Below are 11,876 nucleotides of genomic sequence, written 5' to 3'. Positions count from 1 at the left end.
TCTCCGCTTTCCGCGGACGAAGAATTGGAGCCCGGGAACGTGTACTTAATGTTTCTGATGAGGAGGGCGAGTTCGGTTATTGTGGGATCATATTTACCATATATTGTTCCTTATTTCTTGCTTCTAATTATGCCCCTAATCATGCCTTGAATCATGTCTTTATATTGTTTTTGGGTGTTCCTTTTAAAGCATAAAAGTGAGGCGAGCGATTGTCTCATTTATTTTTATCAATTTGTCAAAACCCAATTTTCCAAACCTATAAAACGTATTCGGTGTGATAACGGTGGGGAGTTCACCTCCAACCGTATGACCAAATTTTACGCCGAATGTGGTATTCTTCTTGAAACCACTTGCCCACATATGCCTCAACAGAATGGTGTCGTGGAAAGGAAGCATCGACACCTTCTTGAGACAGCCCCTTCTCTTAGATTTGAGGCCAATCTACCAAAGAGGTTATGGGGGGAGTGCATTTTAACCGCTGCTCATGTCATCAATCGTCTCCCATCCAAAGTTATAAACAACAAAACCCCATATGAAATAATTCGTAAAGAAAAAACAAATTTGATCTATTAAGGGTATTCGGTTGTCTCGCCTACTATAGAAACACAGATACAAACGGGGACAAACTGGAAGAAAGGGGGAAGCCAGGGGTGTTCCTCGGCTACCCTGTGGGAACAAAAGGTTACAAGGTTTTTGATGCGCAGAAAAATAAGATCATCGTTTCAATGGATGTGAAATTCATTGAAAACATTTTCCTTTACAAAACCAATGAAACCTGCTGCTTAGACAAAGATGATGGAATCTTTAGTTTCCCACCTTGTTATTATGAAGATTGTAAAAAAGGAACAAGTAAAAACGATGAGTCTAATTCCGCTGCAGATAATATTGGAGATGATGATCACATAGAAGTAACCGAGCTGTGAAAAGAAGGGGTTGACGTTGAACCTACTGAAACGATGGGTTCTGAACCAGAAACAAGTGAAACTGAGTCTACTGAACCCGTTAATCCAGAACCTTCACAGAAAAATGAAGCCGAACCATTGGGTCCTGAACCCGTAGATAGAGAAAGAAGAGAAAGGATAAGATCCAAACGTCTTGATGGGTATGATGTAACGCTACCACCGTCCCTCGACCATGCACCATCAACCTCTGATCAACGCTCCTCAATGGTACATCCTATGTCTCTTATGATAAATTTTCACATTCTCACAAAGTTTTTTATCGGACATCGAAAATAACGATGAGCCAAAAACATTTCATCAAGCTGTGCAGAATGAAAATTGGAGGACAGCTATGAGACGTGAGATAAAGGCCCTTGAAATGAATGAAACATGGACTCTTGAAGACTTGCCTAAAGGAAAGAAAGCCATTGATTCCAAGTGGGTGTACAAGGTCAAGTACAAACCAAATGGAGACATTGAAAGATACAAGGCTTGTTTGGTCGCTAAAGGCTTTACACAAATCGAAGGGATTGTGTTCCATGACACTTTTGCTCCTGTTGCAAAATTGGTCATGGTTCGAACTATCTTGGCTGTTGCAGTCAAGAGAAATTGGTTGGTTCACCAATTGGATGTAAACAATGCATTTCTCCATGGAGATTTACATGAAGAAGTTTATATGAAAATACCACAAGGTTTTGAGAAAGAAAAGGGGAACAAAGTGTGTCGGTTGAGAAAATCCTTGTATGGTCTCAAGCAAGCCTCAAGAAATTGGTACCATAAATTCATTACGGCTCTTCTTGAGGGCGGATTCAGACAGTCCAAGGCAGATCACTCTATGTTCATTTTTAAAAAGGGAGAAACATATGTTGTTGTCTTAATCTACGTAGACGATGTGATTCTGGTAGGCAATAATGCAAGCAAAATGAGCGAAACAAAGTCCTTTTTAAATGAACGCTTTAGCATCAAGGACCTTGGAAGTCTCAAATATTTTTTAGGGATCGAAGTCACTCGAACAGAAGAAGGCATGGTTCTCAGTCAAAGAAAGTACACACTTGATATTCTTGAAGACGTTGGCATGCTTGGTTGTCGCCCTAGTCCTATGCCTATTGAACAAAATCTAAAGTTGAAAAGGGGGGAAGAAGACGTCCGTGTTGATGCAGGTCATTATCGTTGGCTTGTTGGCTGACTACTCTATCTTTAGGCCACACGTCCTGACGTTGCGTACTCTGTCAGTCTTCTAAGCCAGTTCGTGGCAGATCCTCATCAAATCCAACTTGATGCAGCGACAAGAGTTCTTCGCTATTTGAAAGCAACGACGGGTCAACGGCGGGTCAGGGGATTTTACTTCCCAAGAAAGGGGAAGAAATCTTGTTGCGCACACAGATTCAGATTGGCTTGGTTGCCCTATTACTAGAAAATCGAGGACCGGATATCTCCTCCTCCTTGGAGGCGCCCCCGTATCTTGGAAATCCAAGAAGCAATCTGTCGTATCACGGTCATCTGCAGAGGCTGAGTATAGAGCCATGGCTACTACAGTTAGTGAAATCATTTGGATGAGGTGGCTTCTCAAGGATCTGGACACCGTTCAAGCGGCACCCACAACTCTCTTTTGTGATAACCTAGTTGTCAAACACATTGCCAACAATCCCGTCTTCCACGAACGTACTAAACACGTCGAAATGGATTGTTATTTTGTTCCTGAACGAGTAGAATCAAAAGAGATTCAGCCATTTCACATCAACACTAAACAACATATAGCAGACCTATTCACCAAGGCACTTGGATCAAAGCAGTTGCAAACGTTACTTGGCAAGTTGGGTGTTTGTAACCTTCACACTCCAACTTGAGGGGGATATTGTGGGATCATATTTACCATTTATTGTTCCTTATTTCTTGCTTCTAATTATGCCCCTAATCATTCCTAGAAACATGTCTTTATACTGTTTACGTTTCTTTTTCTATTTAAGTATCCTGTCTTGTAATTGATTTCAAGAAAATATAATACCAAGATTTATAGTTACGGCTGGAGATATGGTGGTGTTTTGGTTGTCGGGGAATAGTGCGGGGAAGCTGGTTTCAGGGAGGTTGTCGCCGGAGTTGAAAGGTGATGGGGCGGGGCGGAGTGAGGTGGTGCCCCTGCAGTTGGTGGTGGATTTAGTGCCGGAGTTTGGGCACCGGCTTATGGTTTCGAGGTCGAAGAAGCCGGTTTTGGATACTATTACAGAGGAGCTGGTGCGGTGCTAGTTTTTTTTAACGATAAATTGGATCACTCACGAAGCGTTGTCCCATGCGATCACTCACATGCTAGTAGTTCTATGAAGTTTTGTTTGGTTCGAAGGGTTATTTAGTAAATTTGTAGATAAGTATAGTTACTTAAATTTAATTGTTTGAATTATATATTTATATTTTTTATATTTATGAAGACAAATTTAAATCTACTATCTATATTTAAAATTGTTTGATCTAGTTAAATGTATTATAATAATTGGTTCAGCTTGCTATTGGCTTTCTATGCTAATATCTTATGCTGTTAATTAAAACGCCCTTGTGACGATTCTTCTATGCAAGTATTGAGGAAGCCAATGGACAACAACAATATCGTCTTTAACTATAGTGAAACAAAAGAAATAAATCGATGAAGGATCATAACGACATAAAAGAAAAGAAAAACTATTTAAATATTTAATATGTAACATTGTACCAACAATGATGGTTATAGTAATTATTCTAGTTAAGTCAAATGAAATCGTTAATGTGAGACTAGTTCACTTATAAAGGCTATTGCCTCTTAGCTAGAAGTATTAGGTTCACGTCTAGACATTAACTGATTTAGTGTAATTTACGAGTATAAATAAAGTAGATCGGCAACTAATAAAAAGTGAAATGAAATCCATCATGTTATCTATAAGAGATTCGGGTTAAAGTTTGTATGGGAGGAAGTTGGCGAGCGGGTGTTAAAGGATGATTTCCTCATTAGTTGTTTAACACTGAAATTCCTTTTTTTTTAAATATATCTATCAAACACTTATATTTTTGGATTGAATTAATTTTAATTCTAATATATTATAATGGAATATACACGCAATAGTGATCAAAAGTTTTGAATGTTACGTTAAAATCATTCAAAATGTTGCTTTTAATTGTTCAAAATTTGTTGTTTATGGGGTGTAATTAAAGAATAAACACATGTTCATACCTGTTAAAAAGTAATTTATCGTCAGCTAAGACCGTCGGCTTAGCTGAACGGGTATGTATACTTGACTAGTATGTGGATGCCTAAATGATCATGACTATTTTTTTTTTTTTTATAATTTTGTGGATCAACCACTACTTTGGTAAATTTCCGTTTTAAATAAAAGAAAGAGTAAATTATACGTAACAAATTTACTTCTTACACAACACGTATAAACAATAAATACTATATGACATAAATCTATAAATACGACCTTGTTCTCTTTTATAAATTCCAATAAAAAAGTTCAATACCAAAATAACAAGTTAGCATAAACAAGTTTATAGTTGAAATATGGTAGCCTTTTAACTTTCCAAATAAAAGGTCATAGACTGATACGTTTAAGTCTAGTTGAGTACAAATTATTCCAAATTAAGACATGAGGGTTTCCTTCCTCTTAAGTAGGTTCCGTGTTCGAGTGTGCTGCGGCTTAAGAAAAAGGTTAGCTTAAAATACACTATTATGTCGAATCAACCTATTTATTAAGAAGAAAGCAATATTTGTCGTTAAATGGTGGAGCAAAAGACATAAATTTGGACCACAAATTACTTAGTTTTCATAGACACAACATGTTAATATACTTCATATGATATTTGTCAATTATGGTTTTCTTGGTTCCTACTAGAGACATCATTTAAAAATCAAAACACCCACTCACTACGTGGCGTATCGCCCGATATGCAGCGTATCAATAGTTTTTGTCCTATTATGTCCAAAGCTTTTGTCTTATTATGTTTGTACCCTATCCGCGGCGTATTGAGCGATCCACCGCATTTGAGTACACGTCAACCTCGGACTATCAAATCAGTCATAGATCGTACATGATACGCGACGGATCGGACGATACGCGGCGTATCAAGTCAATAATTTGATTTTGTGACATCCGTCTCCCTTTCTCTACATATATCTATCCATCTTTGTGCGTTCAAAATATGTGAAGATTTGTGTTTGTTAAAATATAATAGACTTATATGATATTTTGTTTGGTGACGGGAACGAAGAGCAGTCGGGCTACGCACACAACGATCAGCCGGAGCAGTCAGGCTTGCCAGATTTGAATGAACTTCCCGACTCGAACCATGAGCCAGGGTATGGAAATATCGAGCAGTACGACTTACCAAATCCTGACAAGGTTATTTAGTGTGTTTATATAGTACAATAGCGCGTAAGTTATTTTTTAAATATTATACGTTGCCTTGCCAATATTTTTTTATCAGGGGTATATCATATACGAAGGTAGTCACCCTTCGTGGCCGGAGGATAATAGGACATCGTCGAATACATATGAGGCCAGAGTTGAGGAGTCCTATGGTCAGTCTTCCCAGCAGTTACATGTTGACGGTCCATATTACGGAACCCAGAATTCGTACCAGTTACCTTTATGAGAGCAACCATACATGTCAAGACCAGTCACGAGCAACGTCGTTGATGGCATTCAAGAGGCTCACGGCGAAGGAGGCGATGAGGACGTTGATGATGATGATGTTGATGATGATGATGATGGTGATCCTTACATACGGTAGACGACATTTTTTTATGTAACTAATAATGTATGACCTATTTTTTTTTAAAAAAAAATTATTATTTCTCTTTTTCAACACGTTACTAAATATTACTTTATTTACATTGCTTGATATCAGTATTTTGATTCTGTTGCTGAGTTGGTGGATTGGGTTAAGAAGATAGGACGTGAGCATGGTTGTGTTATTTCAGTCCAACGTTCAAGGAACAAAAGTGTTGAACTTGTATGAAATCGAGGTGGGGAACCAAAACTCAAGGCGACGGGAAGGCATACCGAGAGTATTAAAAGGGAATGTCCATTTAAACTTGTCGGGAGGTACAACGCGCCAGGTGGTTGTTGGAAGCTAGAGGTTGTCAACGAGACGCACAACCACGATCCCGTTTTGTTTGAGGAGGGGCACCCGGCACTAAGGAAACTGACCGACGAGGAAATGGATATGGTTGCGACGTTGCATAGGCAGGGTCTGAGGCCTGCTAAAATTAAGTCAGCCATAAAGAAACGCTTTCCCAGTAACAAATGTATTACTAGGGATATATACAACGTCGTGAAGCTTGTTGATGACCAAGATAAAATTGGTGACACCTCCATGCAGGTACTTGTTGTTAGAATAGTATTATTTTGTAAAACTCTTTTTAATATATATTATTTTGAATATATATTATTTTGTTTTATCATATATTAAATATATATATTCTGTAAGATTTAATAAGAATATTATTTATAATATCATTTTATTATATTAATTTTATTATAATTCTGATGTTTAATAAGAATATTTGTAATATTTATTAGTTTTTTTGTTAAACCCAATGTAGGTACTTGAAAACTTTCTTCAAATCCATGGGTTTACCTTTTACACATGGGAGAATCCTTCCACCAATAGGACGGAGAATGTTTTCTTTTGTCACGAGAAGTCGCATACCATGTGGCGTGCGTTCCCAGATTTGTTGCTGATTGACACGACGTACAATACCAACATGTACAAGTGGCCGTTTGTTCAGTTTGTTGGTGTGACGTCAACATCAAAGTCTTTCTGTATTGCGTACGCGGTTATCTTTAGGGAGCAAGAGTGTAACTTCACATGGGCCCTGGAATGACTTAAACCAACACCCGAAACCCCCACCCATTCATTGTCGCATTCCCAGTCTTAGTCTCAGGCCCGGTTTAAGATACCTAAACCACCGAAACGCTCATCTAAAAAGCAAGAGACTCCAACCGACCTTGGTTTTCCATTACTGCGTGACCCAAAGGACGTCCCAATCATAGAAAGTTATAGGCACATCATTCCCACCTGGGCATACCCGTTCATTTCAGGAATAACAGATGTAAAGCCAGATGGTAATTGCGGTTTCATAGCAATCGTTGTCGGCTTAGGCATGCGTCAAATGAACTGGAAGGAGGTCAGAGCAAGCATGAGGAATGAGATGGACACTAACAAATCGTGGTGGAGGCACAGGTTGAACTACGAGATAACCGGTAATTATGACACGGTTCGTGATTCGCTGGACAACTCAACGTCTGCTTTATTCCAGCAAAAGAGTAGGTGGTTTACGTTACCTGGGCACGGACACGTAGTGGCTCAGACGTATGACTGTGTTTTAATCAATCTCCATCTGAATTCCAATAAGAGTTACTTCCCAATGAGAATGAGTCCGGAACCACTATCTCAGATTCCGGTAATAGTAGTCTTAAATGTTAAGGATAATAATTGGCTCAACATACAATTAGAAGAGAATTTCCCCGTGCCGCTACCAACATGTCAATGGGAAGGATACGCCAATGAAGCGGCGCACGAATGGAGGTATTTGTACGAAGATCGTATAAAAGAGTATATGCGAATAAGGGAAACTTGACGAGTGCAAGTTTATTTAGGATGATTTGAAATGTCTGAGATACTATCAACAAAATGTTTTCTATTATTATGAATAATTAGGAATAAAATGTTTGTGTTATCAACAATTTTTAAATAAAAACAACTTGATAAAATGTATAATTTAAAAATAATATATTTTTTAAACAAATAAATTTGATAACATATTTGTTTAAAAAAATAAAACATGATAAAATATATAACTTAAAAATAATATATTTTTTAAAATAATATTTTCGATAAGAAATTTTAAAAAAAAATTATTTAAAAATATAAAACATGATATTTAAAAAAATAAAACATGTTAAAATATCTAACTTAAAAATAATTTATTTTTTAAAATAATACTTTTGATAATATATTTTTTTTGAAAAAATAAAAATTATCATGATAAAATATATAAATTAAAAATAATATAAAATAGTACCAGAAATATTAAAATAATCATAAATATCTTCAAAAGTAGATCAGATACGCCGCATATCGATCGATACGCCGCGGATTCTGCTGTAAATCAGATCCGCGGCATATCGATCGATATGCGGCGTATCTGATCTACTTTTGAAGATATTAAATACCCACGGGTTATAACCGTTCAACTCGTAAAAACCACAAAAAACGCTCAACCTTTCATTCAAAACATCACCAGATTATACCACCAAAACCACCACCACCACCAGAAAATAATGACGACGGGGTCCGAAAATAGCATCTACAAAGCCATAATAATTTCGTTCTGAAATAGTGGTGGCTGTGTAGTTGTTATTTTGTAGTTTATTAAAATGGTTCGGGCGGAAGACAGGATAGAAAGAATTGTTGAGACGGATACACCGTGGGAGAGATTGTTTTCCGCCCAGCAGCCAGCGTACCGGGCTCTCACGCTAGAATTTTACTCTACGTTCGTTTTCAGGTATTTTTTTCCTTTTCAATTAACTTATAAATAAATTAGATTTAACCAACATGTAAATATTGTTTCAGGCCACGCTCGGAGGGAGATCTGCAGGTCAAGATGTTGGTTGAGGGTGCGGATACCAGTCGGGCGGAGGTTCGGTTCCGTATGTTCGGGAATAGGCATTATCTGTCGATGGAGGAGTTTGCCATGGCGCTGGGCTTGTACAGACTTCAGGATTTAACCGACCCTGTTTACACGGAGAGCATACACGAAACACCAGATGACGTGTTGAGACGTTTTTGGATGGCGATTAGCGATAAATCCGCTGAGAATACGCGCCAGACTGCAAAGCCTCAGCCATCAGGGACCCGTTGCACAAGTTTGTATATGTATAATATAATATAATATTAATATATTAAAAACATGTTTTTAAATAACTAACATCAATTATTCATGATATGTAATAAGCCAATCAATAATTCCAATAGTAAATAAACTAAAAATGTTAACTTTTTTCCTTATTGAGTTTTTTCAGTTTAAAATTGATGTTTATATATCATAGTATCATAGGGGATGCACGTTTAATATATTGTTATTAAATTTTAATAATAGTTAAATCTCGACTTAACTTTATAAAATGCTAGTTAATTCCATCAATGATGCTAATTTTACTCTAGTTCAATGGATGGGGTAATAGTTAAAGCTAACGATTTTAAGGTCTCAGGTTTGAAAACTAATTCTATGGGCGGTTTTCTTATAATGGTGGGTTTTTCCTTTGATGGTGCTCCTGGGTGAGTCATGACAGGATCGGTAAAATTAGTATAGAAGGTTGACATTCCACTTCAGGAAGGTTCACTCGGGTATTAGGGTGGTTCCAAGATATAATTTAGTGATTGGCAATTTGGCGGTTAATTAGGTAACTCTTACCTAGGCCATCGAGCACGGTTCTCAGAAAAGGTCCGAATAATAGAGAAAAAAAATGACAAAACAGAAGTGAAACCAAAATCGATGAAAAGAAGGCCCATGTATAATAGGGTGGTCTACATTGCAAGCATGCGCGCCCTAAAAAGACCGGTTTCAAATAAGAAGATTCGGGGCTTCCCATATAATGGTTAAGCCCTGACATGATTAACAAAGACAAGTCTAGGTCTAGGCTGGACTTTGCCTTGTTTCATCTTGGTGCTTTTAATAAAATTTTCTTTTCGAAAAAAAAAACACAGATTGAAGAGGTAGGTCCCAGCAGAGACCAGTTGGTCCCGCAAGACTCACCTTGAACAGGGACGTCTGCGCAAAGGCCATCTGCTCCCGCAGGACCCACCATGCTCATAGAATCTTATGCGCAGTACGCAAGCTGTACACGCAGGGAAAGCCTCCCAATGGTGAAGTACCCCGCCTGTTCCCGCAGTTGCGGATACAAGCCATCAGGGAAGGCTACCCGCAGACAGCAGGGCTACACGCACAAGGCAATAGCTACTTCAGTAGTCACATGAAGGAATGAGCAAGGCGGGAACAATCCCGCCAAAATGAGCCAGTCCGTATGATTCTGAAAGATCTTTTGTACTATACCTACCAAGGTATGGGTAGGACAGACGATCTGACCAGAACAACCCATGAGCCAATCACAGGGTGACAGCTCACCGACAACAGTACGAGGAGGAGCACCCTCTAGTACTGTTTGTCACTATTAGCCGCTGCCTACTCACCAACTCTTACTGAGGAGCGTGCGTAGCCTACAGTTGGTAGAATAGTGTTACTGTTGGCCGTAACCTACTCACCAACCAGCATGGCCTGCGTATAATCCACAGTAGGTGGGACGTGCATAATCTACAGTTGGTGGAATAGTGCAGCCGACTTTGTTACTGTTGGCCGTAACCTATCCACCAACTAGTATGGCTTGTGCATAATCCACTGTTGGTAGAACATGAATACTATTCAGCTGGCTGTACCTTCTAGGAAACCTACCTTCGGCTATAAATACTCCAACATCTTGGAATGGTAAGATCATCTGCTATCCTGTTATCTAGCAATCTCTTAATATACACTTATATTCAGAGCAATCTAGTCTGATTCTCACGCCGGAGGGTGGTCACAAGGAGGAACCCCCCCTTCTCAGTGACGAGCTTACGGTGTTTGTTTTGCAGGTCCCCTGAAGAACAACTGTCTCTGTTGGACCTCATTCTCGTGGGAAACATTACTTAACCCCCAGATTATTTATAATCTGTCCAGGGTTCACATAGTGTTTCTTCATTGGCGCCATCCGTGGGACCAAAACCTAGAACTATTTTAGTTTTTTTCACAATTTCTGAAGAAATGGTTAACGTTACTCCGGTCCAAAGGCCAGTAACCGACCAGGAAACCCCGGTAACAACCCCAGCAACTGGGGGGAACACCGGCGGTTATACAATCCTTACGAACACTACCCCGACTACCCAAGCCGGGGCAAGTGCAGTAAATATTCCACTGGGGTTCACCGATACCCAGCTGGAAAAACGAACGAGGGTCCCTCGCCAAACACTAGATCAAGTGAAGGCGTGGGCCGAAGCACGGCAAAGAGAATTCCAAGCCGAATTGGATGAACGCTTGCGTTCAGCTCAACAGGCTGATGAATTCGCCAGTACTCGCCAACACCTCAATATGAGCAGTGACTGCGAGTACTCAGACGACGAGTTGGAGTCCGATACCGACGCAAACCCTCGCCATAAGGCGAAAGGGAAGCGTAAGGAAACGGACGTCCAACCAAAAAGGAATTTTGGGGAAGATTTTAAACCAATCGCGGAGAGAAACCCGCGTGACTTCTCCAAAACCTTTAGACCAACTGCTACAAATGCAGGAAAGTCAAAATTCGCAAGGGACATTGCGGAAGCAATCGCCCCGAGAAGTGCCAAACAAATGTCCAACATTGGCACTTATGATGGTCTATCCGACCCAGACGACCATTTGAACAGGTTCATTGCGGGGGCTACCGTCAGCAACTGGACGGAACCCACGTGGTGCTACATGTTCCAGATGACTCTGGTCGGAGCGGCCAGGGCATGGTTCGATCGTTTACCGATCCACCACATATATGACTGGGCGGACTTTCAGAACAAGTTCAGCCAGCACTTCAGCCAACAGAGGAAGTACACTGAAGAGCAGTGGACGATCCTCAACTGCGTGAGAGAGGAGGATGAATCTTTACTAGACTTCATCACTCGCTTCAACTCCAAAAAGCTAAGTCTCGGCAATATAAGTGAGGATCTGGTTCGCGCCGCCTTCATCCAAGGCGCCGAATACCCAGAACTTATCCGCACATTGACGGGTAAGGATGGCATGCCATCAACTTGGGATGCCATCATGACGGCGGCAAAGCGCTTTGCCGAGACGGAAAAGCAACTGGGAAGGGATCTTCCCCAGAGTACACACCTCTATACGCAGAGGAC

The 11,876-nt window shown here is 39.8% G+C and overlaps 1 protein-coding gene across 1 annotated transcript; it reads left to right on the top strand.

Annotated features, from left to right (window-relative positions):
* The first annotated feature begins 6,125 nt into the window (after positions 1–6,125).
* LOC143615051 (protein FAR1-RELATED SEQUENCE 5-like) lies at positions 6,126–6,792 on the top strand. Its single transcript, XM_077088304.1, has 2 exons — positions 6,126–6,287; positions 6,511–6,792. The coding sequence occupies exons 1-2, from the start codon at positions 6,126–6,128 to the stop codon at positions 6,790–6,792; spliced, it is 444 nt and encodes a 147-aa protein (XP_076944419.1).
* The last annotated feature ends 5,084 nt before the right edge of the window (positions 6,793–11,876 follow it).

Source organism: Bidens hawaiensis, unplaced genomic scaffold (assembly GCF_021521415.1).
Source record: "Bidens hawaiensis isolate Kalapana, Puna unplaced genomic scaffold, B.hawaiensis_p1.1 tig00041751_1, whole genome shotgun sequence".
NCBI classification, from domain to species: domain Eukaryota; kingdom Viridiplantae; phylum Streptophyta; class Magnoliopsida; order Asterales; family Asteraceae; genus Bidens; species Bidens hawaiensis.
This window is presented reverse-complemented; position numbering and strand designations above follow the sequence as displayed.